The 13,788-nt window shown below is 43.4% G+C and overlaps 1 protein-coding gene across 6 annotated transcripts in view; it reads right to left on the bottom strand.

Moving 5' to 3' along the window:
* The window catches only part of nrxn2a (neurexin 2a), a 353,006-nt gene that overhangs the window by 289,479 nt on the left and 49,739 nt on the right, over positions 1-13,788 (bottom strand). For all 6 annotated transcript variants that reach the window (XR_003880366.1, XM_029770022.1, XM_029770026.1 and 3 more), the window contains exon 2: positions 9,409-11,388. Coding sequence is in view for 5 of the 6 variants with exons in the window: in XM_029770022.1 (XP_029625882.1) it covers positions 9,409-10,129 (721 nt within the window). In the remaining variant the exon portion in view is untranslated. The remainder of the gene's footprint in view (positions 1-9,408; positions 11,389-13,788) is intronic.

The raw sequence follows: 13,788 nt of genomic DNA, 5'->3' as shown, positions 1-13,788 counted from the left end.
TTCTGATTGAGCGGGGGTCAAATACTTATTTCCCTCATTAAAATGCAAATCAATTTCAAAAATTTTTGAAATGCGTTTTTTTGGATTTTTTGTGGTTATTCTGTCTCTCACTGTTCAAATAAACCTACCATTACAATTATAGACTGATCATTTCTTTGTCAGTGGGCAAACGTACAAAATCAGCAGGGGATCAAATACTTTTTTTCCCTCACTGTATTTACTAAAGTAATCACAAATACAACACAATAAACCGAGCCCACAATAACGGACCGTATACAAAACAAACAATTACTCACAAACAAACATGGTGGAACAGAGGGTTAAATAATGAACAAGTAATTGGGGATTGAAACCAGGTGTGTAAGACAAAGACAAAACAAATGGAAAATGAAAAGTGGATCGATGATGGCTAGAAGTCCGGCGACGCCGACCGCCTAACGCCACCCAAACAAGGAGAGGGACCGACTTCGGTGGAGGTCGTGACACATACAGTGCCTTCAGAAAGTATCCATACCCCTTGACATACTCCACATTTTGTTGTGCTACAGCCTGAATTCAAAATTGATTAAATAGATGTTTTTTCTCTCACTATTTACATACAATACCCCATAATGACAAAGTGAAAACATGTTTTTAGATATTTCTTTTGCACATTATTAAAATGAAATACATAAATAATTTACATAAGTATTCACACCCTTTGCTATGACACTCCAAATTGAGCTCAGGTGCATCAAATTTCCTCACTACAACTTCATTGGAGTCCACTTGTGGCCAATTCAAATGTTTGGACATTATTTATTTTTAACAAAACAAATGTCTATAGAAGATCCCACAGTTGAGAGTACATGTCAGAGCAGAAACTATACCATGAAGTCCAAAGAACTATCCGTAGATCTCTGAGAGAACTGTGATGAGGCACATATCTGGGGAAGGGTATAAAACAACTTCTATAGTGTTGATAGTTTCCAACAGCACAGTGGTCTCCATCATTGGGAAATAGAAAATATATGGAACTAGCCAAACTGCCTAGAGCTGGCCGTCTAACCAAACTGGGCAAGAAGGACCTTGGTCAGATAGGTGACCAGGTGACCAAGAACCCAATAACCACTCTAACAGAACAGTTACTTGACTGAGAAGGGAGAACCTGCCAAAAGGACAACAGTCTCTACAGCTTTTCACCAATCTGAGCTTAATGGGAGAGTGTCCAGATGGAAGCCACTCCTGAAAAAAAGGCAAATGTGTCACGTTCGTCGTATGGAGTAGACCAAAATGCAGCGGGAATGTGTATACTCATCTTCTTTATTGAGAAGGAACGTGAACACTGAACAAAATAACAAACACCGACGAAGACAGTCCTGTAAGGCAACACGCTATACACGGAACAACTACCCACAAACACAGTGACAAAAACCCCTTACTTAAATATGGCCTCCAATTAAAAGCAACAAAGAACAGCTGCTTCTAATTGAAGGCCAAACCAAAAAACCCTGAACATAGAAATAGACTAAATAGACACAGACATAGAAATATACTAACAAAGAACATTGCCCAAAAAACCCAGAAACACACTAAACAAACACCCCCTGCCACGCCCTGATCAAACTACAATAACAAAACTACCCCTTTTACTGGTCAGGACGTGACAGTACACCCCCCCAAAGGTAATGACCCCGGGTGCACCTCAAACAAAAAAACACAAAAAGAAACCCCAATACAAAAATAATCCCAAACTAAAGGGAGGGAAGGGAGGGTGACCACCGTCACCGACGGTTCTTGTGCTACACCCCCCCTCCCCAATCCTCCTACTACGGAGGTGGCTCAGGCTCTGGCTTAGGTCCATAAACTAGCCTGCCCACCCCCCTTGAAAGCTCATGCCTGTATCCCCCTACAGAAGTCTCTGGGCCAAGACGCGTCGCTGGATACCTCGGGCTGAGGCGCGTCGCTGGAGACATCGGACTGGAGGGCGACTCTGGCTGCGCCGGTTCCGGACTGGAGGGCGACTCTGGCTGCGCCGGTTCCGGACTGGAGGGCGACTCTGGCTGCGCCGGTTCCGGACTGGAGGGCGACTCTGGCTGCGCCGGTTCCGGACTGGAGGGCGACTCTGGCTGCGCCGGTTCCGGACTGGAGGGCGACTCTGGCTGCGCCGGTTCCGGACTGTGGGCCGTCTCTGTCGGTTCCGGACTGTGGGCCGTCTCTGTCGGTTCTGGACTGTAGGACGTCGCCGGAAGCACTGGACGGGGCACTGTTGCCGGAAGCTCTAGATGGGGCATTGTCGCCGGAAGCTCTAGATGGGGCACTGTCGCCGGAAGCTCTAGACGGGGCACTGTCGCCGGAAGCTCTAGACGGGGCACTGTCGCCGGAAGCTCTAGACGGGGACTGCGCACTAAAGGCCTGGTGCGGGGGCTGGCTTTGGAGACACCAGACTAGGGACGCGCACCACAGGGCTAGTGCGAGGAGCAGGAACAGGACGTACTGGACTGGGCTGACGCACTGGTGGCCTGGTGCGTGGTGCTGGCTTTGGAGGCGCCAGACTAGGGACACGCACCTCAAGGTGCTGGAGCGCACAACCTGCAAAACCCGTCCTGGCTGGGTTGTAACAGTAGCCCTGCACGGGCGGAGTGCTGGCACAGGGCGAACTGGGCTGTGCAGAGTACTAATGGCTGCCGTGCGTAGAGCAGGCGCAGGGTAGCCTGGACCCAGGAGACGCACTGGTGGCCAGATGTATTGTGCTGGCGCACTTCTCCCAGGCTCGATGCCCACTCTAGCACGGCACTTACGGGGGGCTGGTATCGCTCGCACCGGACTGTGTGTGCGCATGGGCGAGATCGTGCGCACTTCCTCGTGCGCTCTTCTCCCCGCAATAAGCACGGGGAGTTGGCTCAGGTCTATTGTCTGACCTAGCCACACTCCCCGTGTGCCCCCCCAAACATTTTTTTGGGGGCTGCCTCTCGCACTTGCCAATCGGCGCCTACAATGCCTCGTAACGGCGCCGCTCCGCCTTGGCTGTCTCCAGCTCCTCCTTAGGGCGTCGGTATTCCCCAGCCTAGTGCCATGGTCCTGCCCCGTCCAAAATTTCCTCCCATGTCCACAATTCCAGATACCTCTGCTGCTCCTTCCTCCGCTGCTTGGTCCATTGTTGGTGGGTAGTTCTGTCACGTTCGTCGTACGGAGTAGACCAAAATGCAGCTGGAATGTGTATACTCATCTTCTTTATTGAGAAGGAACGTGAACACTGAACAAAATAACAAATACCGACGAAGACAGTCCTGTAAGGTTAAACGCTATACACGGAACAACTACCCACAAACACAGTGACAAAAAACCCTTACTTAAATATGGCCTCCAATTAAAAGCAACGAAGAACAGCTGCTTCTAATTGAAGGCCAAACCAAAAAACCCTGAACATAGAAATAGACTAAATAGACACAGACATAGAAATATACTAACATAGAACATTGGCCAAAAAACCCCGAAACACACTAAACAAACACACCCTGCCACGCCCTGACCAAACTACAATAACAAACAACCCCTTTTACTGGTCAGGACGTGACAAAATGACAGCACGACTGGAGTTTGCAAATAGGCACATGACAGACTGAGAGCATAAGGCAAAAGATTATGTGGTCTGATGAGACAAAAAAATTAACTCTTTGGCCTGAATGCAAAAGCACTATGTTTAGAGAAAACCAGGCACAGCTCATCCCCCGTCTAACACCATCCGTACCATAAGACATGGTGGTGGCAGCATCATGCTATGGGGATGCTTTTCAGCGGCACGGACTGGGAGACTGGTAAGGATAGAGGGAACAATAAATGGAGCCAAATACAGGCCAATCCTTGATGAGAGCCTGCTTCAGAGTGCAAACACCCTTAGACAGGGAGCAAAGATTTACATTCCAACAGGACAATGACCCCAAGCATACAGCCAAAACAATGCTGGATTGGCTTCAGAACAAGTGTGTGAAAGTCCTTGAGTGGCTCAGCGAAAGCCCAGACTTGAATACCATTGAAAATCTGTGGAAAGACTTAAAGATTGCTGTTCACCGCCACTCCCCATCTAACTTAACAGAGCTTGTGAAACTCTGCAAGGAAGAAAAGGAGAAAATACAAAAATCCAGATGTGCAAAGCTGATACAGACATACCCAAAACGACTCCAAGCTGATACAGACATACCCAAAACGACTCAAAGCTGATACAGATATAGCCAAAACGACTCAAAGCTGATACAGACGTACCCAAAACGACTCAAAGCTGATACAGACATACCCAAAACGACTCAAAGCTGATACAGACATACCCAAAAACGACTCAAAGCTGTAATCTCTGCCAAAAGTGCTTCTACAAAGTATTCAGTCAGGGGTGTAAATACTTATGTAAATGAGATATTTCCATATTTCATTTTCAATAAATGTGAGAGAAAAAAATTGTAAAACATGTTTTCTCTTTGTCATTATGGGGCATTGTGTGTAGATGGTTGAGAAACCCATATATAAATACATTTTGAATTCAGGCTATAACACAACATGTGGGATAAGTCAAGGGGTATGGACACTAAATAATAGGCACTGTAAAAAATACAAAATAGTTTCCTACATAGCTTCCATGTCAGGAGCCACAAAATGGTTTCAAATGTCAGTAGGGCAAGGCCAGCAGTGCATCAGAGAGGGATGGATAGCAGAATGATTTGATTTGAATGGGAGCAGAGCAGGCCTACAGATTCTCCATGTCTTTGCATCAGAGTACATGAGTGTATTCCCATTCCCTGGATTGGCTGGCAAATGAGGCGTGTGTCAGAGGGAGACGTGCGTACAGCAGACTGATTTATGGCCTAATTCTCCTCTCTGGTGAGGAGCGCTGTAATCGACTTTGATGCTCTTCTTGGCTCTGGGGTTAAAAGGTAGTCCAGATACAACTGAGAGAGATGACTGGGCCAATGAGGCTCTGTACTGACCACGTGGCCATGTGATTTCTTGACAGATGCGTGGTCTTGGAATGGCTACAAATTCAAAATCTTTGCCCCTTTGCGCTCTGTCGGAATTCAGCAGATACAGTTGAAGTCGGAATTTTAAAACTTGTTTTTCAACCACTCCACAAATTTCTTGTTAACAAACTATAGTTTTGGCAAGTCGGTTAGGACATTTACTTTGTGCATGACACAAGTAATTTTTCCAACAATTGTTTACAGACAGATTATTTCACTTATAATTCACTGTATCACAATTCCAGTGGGTCAGAAGTTTACATACACTAAGTTGACTGTATCTTTAAACAGCTTGGAAAATTACAGAAAATTATGTCATGGCTTCAGAAGTTTCTGATAGGCTAACGGACATAATTTGAGTCAATTGGAGGTGTACCTGTGGATGTATTTCAGGCCTACCTTCAAATTCATTGCCTCTTTGCTTGACATCATGGGAAAATCAAAAGAAATCAGCCAAGACCTCAGGAAAAATATTGTAGACCTCCACAAGTCTGGTTCATCCTTGGGAGCAATTTCCAAATGCCTGAAGGTACCACATTCATCTGTACAAGCAATACTACGCAAGTATAAATACCATGGGACCACGCAGCCGTCATACCACTCAGGAAGGAGACACGTTCTGTCTCCTAGAGATGAACGTACTTTGGTGCGAAAAGTGCAAATCAATCCCAGAAGAACAGCAAAGGATCTTGTGAAGATGCTGGAGGAAACAGGTACAAAAGTATCTATAGCCACAGTAAAATGAGTCCTACATCAACATAACCTGACAGGCTGATCAGCAAGGAAGAAGCCACTGCTCCAAAACCGCCATAAAAAAAGCCAGACTACGGTTTGCAACTGCACATGGGGACAAAGATCGTACTTGTTGGAGAAATGTCTTCTGGTTTGATGAAACAAAAATAGAACTGTTTGGCCATAATGACCATTGTTATGTTTGGAGGAAAAAGGGGGATGCTTGCAAGCCGAAGAACACCATCTCAACCGTGAAGCACAGGGGTGGCAGCATCATGTTGTGGGGGTGCTTTGCTGCAGGGGGGACTGGTGCACTTCACAAAATAGATGGCCTTATGAGGAAGGCAAAATGGTTTAAGGACAACAAATCCTATAGAAAATGTGTGTGCAGAACTTAAAAAGCGTGTGCGAGCAAGGAGGCCTACAAACCTGACTCAGTTACACTAGCTCTGTCAGGAGGAATGGACCAAAATTCACCCAACTTATTGTGGGAAGCTTGTGGAAGGCTACCCGAAATGTTTGACCCCAGTGAAACAATTTAAAGACAATGCTACAAAATACTAATTTAGTCTATGTAAACTTCTGACCCACTGGGAATGTGATGAAAGAAATAAAAGCTGAAATACATCATTCTCTCTACTATTATTCTGACATTTTACATTCTTAAAATAACGTGGTGATCCTAACTGACCTAAAACAGGGAATTTTTACTTGGATTAAATGTCAGGAATTGTAAAAAAAACTGAGTTTAAATGTATTTGGCTAAGGTGTATGTAAACTTCTGACTTCAACTGTAACTATATGTGACTTGTTTCAGGAAACTAGGAGTATGTCCTACTTTAAAAAAAAATCTAAATATGTTTTTTGGCAGAAATACCATCTGGAACATGTGAACTTTCATGTGCCTTAACAAACTTGTATGCCATCTGTAAATATGAATAAAATTGTCAAATTACGAGCCTAGTTGGTTTAACCACAGAAAAAGTCAGCAACCTTCCCGCTAGCCATGATTGGCTGAGATAATGAGTGGGCTGGACATGCAGAGAGATGAATTCAGATTGGTCTGCCATTTAGCACGCTTCTATCCATTTGAGCTGGTCAGTATGTGTAGGTAATCGTCTCTAACGCAGCATTTAAAAATATATATATCGCATAGTAGAACTGCATAAGTGTTTCTCTCCACTCTCTGGAGGACTGTTGAAAATCAGTGGAATTAGAGTATGATAGCTAAGGAGATGGAGAAAACACCTGTCTCCGGATTACGTCTTCAAACTAATGGCAACCATGGCATCCGCGAGAGAGGGAGAAGCGTCCATCCATGTATACGGGTAAAATAGTCTAGCTAGCCATATTTTCAGTTATTACACGTTTCTGATTTTGTCAGAAAGTCGTTTTCATTTCAAGTTAAGTGTACTGTTAGCTAGCTAGTTAACATTAGCTGGTTGGATCGCTAGCTAACGTTACGTGTATGATCTGTTTAGTAATATTATTCGTATTACAGAAGCATTTGCTTTGCTTGTTATAGCCTAATGATAGCTAGCTAATGTTGAACCTGGTTGGTTAGCTACCTGCAGATCCATCCATGGTAGTAACGTCATGAGTTGGGATTATGGTTCCTTGTTTAGCTAGCTACATGTATTAATAAAAGACTCCACTATGCAAGTATCCATTTTAATAGGGCGAGTAAAATGGTCAGAGTGAGCTCTTTTCTCATTTGTGTCTGGAAGTAGCTAGCAAGCTAGCCAACGTTAGCCAGTTAGCTTGGGTGCTTGACTGCTGTTGTTAGGTCAGCTAGCTAACATTACGTGTATGATCTGTGTAGTAATATTATTTGAATCTCAAAGCCCTTTGCTTTGCTAGTTATAGCCTAGCTAAAATTGAACCTGCTTGGTTAGCAACCTGCAGATTCATGAAGGGTAGTAACATTATGAGTTGGGATTATGGTTCATTGTTTAGTTAGCTAGCTACATGTCTTAACAAAAGACTCTACTATGCAAGTAACCGTTTCAATAGAATGTTAATGATGTCACTGCGACAACTGTTAGACGTAGCTGGTAAATTCGCTATCTACTCCGATTTCAGAGCACCCTCATCTGAGTGTGCCAGAGCGCAGAGTAACTGACAAATTTACGAATGCTCAAAACCCGTTGAATATGTCCGTTGTCAGTAAACGTTGGCAAAAAAGTGTAAATTGTTGCCAGCAGCACAGTTGCCGTCACCAACGCTCTGGATAACAGAAAAACAGCCTAACCAGCTCTGTTAGGGGGAGTAAAATGGTCAGAGTGAGCTGTTCTCTCATTTGTGTCTGGAAGTAGCTATCAAGCTAGCTAGCCAGCTAGCTTGGGTGCTTGAATGCTGTTGTTAGGCCAGAACCCTCGGATCAACCCTTAAAGAGATGGGTGCGGCTAAAGCTTAAGAGGGTGTGAACAATACTAAATGGGTGTAGACAAAGAAGAGGTCTCCAGTGGGTGTACAAAAACATTCAAAGGCAATTTTCTCAAAAGTGAGGTTACAAGTTTCTTAACTTTCAAAGCAGAACTACTTTCCCATTGTTCCTCAACTGTAGTGTATGCATTTTCTAGCTCCGAGTCTCTACTTTTATCCAATGAAAAAAACACAATTTCAAATTTTGCTACGGAAGACCAAATTGAGCCGGTCGGTCACAAATGTATTATTTGTACATTTCTTATAAGTCATATTTTTTATCATGTCTTCTTATCTTTTATCTCTTTCTCTCTCTCTCAGAGCTTTTGGCTTGCCTGATTTTATATTCTAGGTGACCAATATTGTCTGCAGTCAAAGTGTGACACCACATTGGTATTCTACTGTATGTCCCTATTTAGAAATAAAAAAAGGTGCAGTATCAGCTCACACAGAAGCCCTCCTCTGTGAATCAGAACACAAAGGGAAGTGTGGAGGTAGTGGGGGAAGGGTTTAAACCTGATGCAGGCAGTGGATGACAGCCGTGGCCATGTTATACTTGGGCATGGAACCAGTTAGCCCTGGGTGTATTGATGACTCGGAGGTGAGCATCCAGCCTATTGCTGAAATGTCATTATGTTGCAATAAGCTACAGTATTCTGTTACTATGGTAGCAAATATCTAGTATCAGGTCACAGCATAGTTTTAGAATGATGAATGGTAACGCCATTATGAAATGACATAATATTAATTGACATTCTGAATTGATCAGAACAAGCCAACTTTTTACTTCTATGAAAACATTCCCTTACACTCAGTAGGTGAGTTCTACTAGCGTGAGGTTTCCACCCTGCAGTATATGTGAGTGGTAGCAGTAGAACAAAATGTCTGGGTGGAGGCTTGTAGATTTGCTTATTTCCCTTTAGCCATGAAACAGTCATCCACAAATGAGTTACGTGGGCCTAGCTAAACTCAGACAAAACGTCATCATAATCATCCGCCTATCCAACAATCTCAGTCAAACCCCCTAAGCATTCAGAAACAGAGCGCCAAGCTGTGCTGAAATGTAGATAAACACAACTCTCCCACAAATAATTTATTAAAATGAAAATCTGTTCAGATAATGGCTCAGAATTACAAGTAAACCCCGAAGGAATCCCTCAAAAACCATCATTTAACTTCACAAAGCAATCAGTTTTACTAAGGCATTCAAATGGAAAAACAGGCCCTTTCCAATAACATTCAGCTCATTTTGTATTTGGCTCACCTTCATGGCAGTACTTTCCCTTGTATCCAGTGTTGGTGCAGTCACAGAGGACCTCTCCCTGGTGGATGGAGCATAGGCCTCTGTTGTTGCAGGGGTTCTGTTTAATGCACAGGTATTCCAAATCATTCTGAACACTCTGGCCATCCAGGAGCACGGGGAGGGTCTCCCCCAGCTTTAGGTTGGTGATCAGGCCCTGGAAGGGTGGCTCGTATTTGACGGTGCTGGACGTGAGGGCAGATAGGCGAACATCTGGAGAAATGCCGCCTACATAAAGGTCACTGGCCACCACCATCTCACTCCTCTTGGACTTGACCTCGGCCACCTTGTCCTCGTTGTCCACCACCAGGCTGGTCTCTTTGTAGTTACGGGTGAGCAGCACGCGGTGCCAGCGCTGGTCGTTGACACGAGTCTCCGTGTGCAGGGAGGCCGGCTCTGCACAGTGGATGGTGAAGCGAAGATGCAGCCGGCCGTCTGAGATCAGAAGCTCCAGGAAGTCACAGTTCCCTCCGTCGTCCAGGTAGAGCACCAGGGCCTTGCTGATGTTGGTCTTCAGAGCGAAGCTCAGCTGGCCTGTGGCCTTGGCTTCCCAGCGGCCGTACCGCGCCCACTGACCAGGGACTCCCTCGTACTCCAAGGCCGTGGCCATGACTGTCAACAGCAGCCCAGTCAATAGCAGGGCCCACACGGCCCGAACTTCACACCTCCCCTGGCTGCTTATCATCTTCCACTTCTGACCCTAATCCCTCCAACTAGGCCTCGTTGCTTTTAATCCACTACCGCTGAGAGAGAGGCCGAAATGATCTCCAGTCTACACTGTTGTTGTGTTTTCCCTAAAGTGTACAGCAATACTATGATTCAAATTCTTCTCTTTAGCTTTGCCTCTCTATCCTGATTCTCTTCTTAGCCTTTCCATTGAGTGAAAAAATTGGGAATTGTGTCACCTATTATCCAGAGAACCGGCTACAATAACGTTCTGGGGATTTCATAGAATCCATATGATTTGGAATCTAGGAACTAGCACTAAACATTTAAGAATCTAGGAACTAGCACATACTGTAGCCTACAAATTTAGGAAGGAGCACAAACATTTAAGAATCTAGGAACTAGCACATACTGTAGCCTACACTTAGGAATTTAGGAAGGAGCACAAACATTTAAGAATCTAGGAACTAGCACATACTGTAGCCTACACTTAGGAATTTAGGAAGGAGCACAAACATTTAAGAATCTAGGAACTAGCACATACTGTAGCCTACACTTAGGAATTTAGGAAGGAGCACAAACATTTAAGAATCTAGGAACTAGCACATACTGTAGCCTACACTTAGGAATTTAGGAAGGAGCACAAACATTTAAGAATCTAGGAACTAGCACATACTGTAGCCCACACTTAGGAATCTAGGAACTAGCACATACTGTAGCCCACACTTAGGAATCTAGGAACTAGCATATAGCCTAGGTTGAGGAATCTAGGAACTAGCAGATAGCCTAGGTTTAGGAATCTAGGAACTAGCATATAACCTAGGTTTAGGAATCTAGGAACTAGCATATAGCCTAGGTTTAGGAATCTAGGAACTAGCACATAGCCTAGGTTTAGGAATCTATCAACAAGCACATAGCCTAGGTTTAGGAATCTAGGAAATAGCATATAGCATAAGTTTAGGAATCTAGGAAATAGCACATAGCCTAGGTTTAGGAATCTAGGACCTAGCACATAGGTTTAGGAGTCTAGGAACTAGTACATTTACAAAACCAAGTGAAGTGGTGATTGTTGCAGAATGTTGAAGTGAGGTAGTTGGGTCAGAAAAAAAACAACAGAACTAATTCAAGGTTCTCTGTTCCTCTCCCCCTCCCTCATCAACGAAATATCCTGGCCTCCTTCCAGCAGCAGTCCAGTCCAGTCCAATCTCCAGGAGTTAGCTAGGCACAGAGCCAAGCAGAAACAGGTGCAAGCGCCATCTTCCTCAGTGTCCCATTGCTCTGGAACACACACAAGAAGACTATGTTATTTGGAGAGAAATAAAAGATAATTGACAGCTTAGCATCATATTAAAACTCCTGCAGCTGGAGCTTTCTAATCTACTGAAGTTACGTAATAATATAACCAAAATAATGACATAACATAATACATTATAAAAATTGAAGCTTTATCATTCTACACTGAACAAAAATATAAACGCAACATGTAAAATGTTGGTCCCATGTTTCATGAGCTGAAATAAAATATCCCAGAAATGTTCCATACGCACAAAAAGCTTATTTCTCTCAAATTTTGTGCACAAATTTGTTTACATCCCTGTTACTGAGCATTTCTCAGTAACAGGTGTGGCATATCAAGAAGCTGATTAAACAGCATGATCATTACACAGGTGCACCTTGTGATGGGGACAATAAAAGGCCATCAAAATGTGATTTTTTTGTCACACAACACAATGCCACAGATGGTGCAAGTTTGAGGAAGTGTGCAATTGGCATGGCAGGAATGTCCACCAGAGCTGTTGAGGGATAATTGAATGTTCATTTCTTTACTATAAGCCGCCAAGAAAATTTGGCAGTACTTCCAACCAGCCTCACAACCGCAGACCACGTGTATGGCGTTGTGTGGGCGAGCGGTTTCCTGATGTCACTGTTGTGAACACAGTGCCACATGGTGACGGTGGGGTTAAGGCATGAGCAGGCATAAACTATGGACAATGTACACAATTGCATTTCATCTATGGCAATTTGAATGGACAGAAGTACCGTGATGAGATCCTGAGGCCAATTGTGAGGCCCATTTTTTTTTAAGGTATCTGTGACCAACAGATGCATATCTGTATTCCCAGTCATGTGAAAACCATAGATTAGGACCTGATGCATTTATTTAAATTGACTGAGTTCCTCATATGAACTGTAACTCTGTAAAATCTTTGAAATTGTTGCATTTTGCGTTTACATTTTTGTTGAGTATATAATAACACGTTATTATATACATGTATGTTTTTTTATGTTCTGAAGCTATGTAAATCAAATAATTAAATAATGACATTAAAACAAATTATTAAAATATGACACATAAAAAGAAAGAAAAGAAGAGCGAATGAGAGAGAGAGAGAGAGAGAGAGAGAGAGAGAGAGAGAGAGAGCGAGACTTTACTATTGCAATGCATTATTTATTAGTCCTCCGGCAGACACAGAAGAGAACACAGAGAGGCACGGGAGGAAAGTTTGCTTTAGTTAGAGAGCAATGGAGGCTTGGAGGGTAGGATGAGACTCTGGGCTTCTCGATCATGTCAATAGGGTTTGGGAGCTTCGTTGATATCACTATGGATAGTATGTTGACGGAGAGAGAGAAAGAGAAAGAGTGAGAGAGAGACGAGAGAGACAGCGAGAGAAGGGAGAGAGAGCAGATTGCTGTGTTCATTTTGGTGCATCTAATCAGATATGAAATGTATTTTTAGCAAGATTACCATTGTGTTCTGTTACTTTTCTCAAACGTCAGAGACACTGGGTGACATAAGGGAGAAAGTCTAAAATTGACAGTGCTCTCAGATTAGCTTCATCAGGATGGCCCTGCTGTTGTCACTTTCCAGTGCTTCTGTGTCCTTAAATGTAAATTCAAACAGCAATTATCTTGCATAAATGAGAATAACAGTCAATGCCCGTCAGTTATCTGTTAAGAAATAGATGAAAAGAGGAAGGTGAAACATTCCCCTTTCATGTAGGCACCAAAATGACAATATCAACATGGAAACAACTGCTGAGAACAACAGTACACACAATAACAAACTGTTTTCCCTGTCCTTATTGTTTCAGTAAAAAGCTGAAGGTTGGGGCTGGACAAATGTAAACACTCTCAAGTTCATAGAAATATGACTCACCATCCATGATATGAAATTTAAAGTTAACCATGTTTTGAAGCTATTTAGTGTTTGTTTACATTTACTTTGTTTACAAACATACAAACAACTATAGTTGGGGCTCTGATGGGGTACGGCAGTTGAACTAAGCTCATGAGGCATTTATACATTATATTTTTCAATAATTAATGGGTACATATCATTCATTTCTAAGTGCACCAATGGATGTAGCAACTGCAGATTGCTCCTTTAATATAATAAAAAAATACCCACTTTCAATTAACACAATTACAGTCAATAAGTCAGCGTGATGCCGTAGTTCCAAGTTCCCCTCACTGCTCCATCTAATAAACTGAATCAAATCATCTTCATTAAAAACAGGCCTATTCACCTCTCTCATCAACCAAACCAGAAAGTGCTAAAGACTGCATTTCTTTTCAGACAAATCAGTGCATGTCTGCCTCCAGGAAAGCCACTGCAGAATCAAAGAAGCTAATTGCCTTTGGATTACCTGCTGAATTGCTGTGGCCAGTTTGGACGGA

The sequence above is a fragment of the Salmo trutta genome, chromosome 12 (genome assembly GCF_901001165.1).
Source record: "Salmo trutta chromosome 12, fSalTru1.1, whole genome shotgun sequence".
In the NCBI taxonomy this organism is placed as follows: domain Eukaryota; kingdom Metazoa; phylum Chordata; class Actinopteri; order Salmoniformes; family Salmonidae; genus Salmo; species Salmo trutta.
The sequence above is the reverse complement of the archived record's forward strand: the minus strand, read 5'-3'. Positions and strand labels throughout refer to the sequence as shown.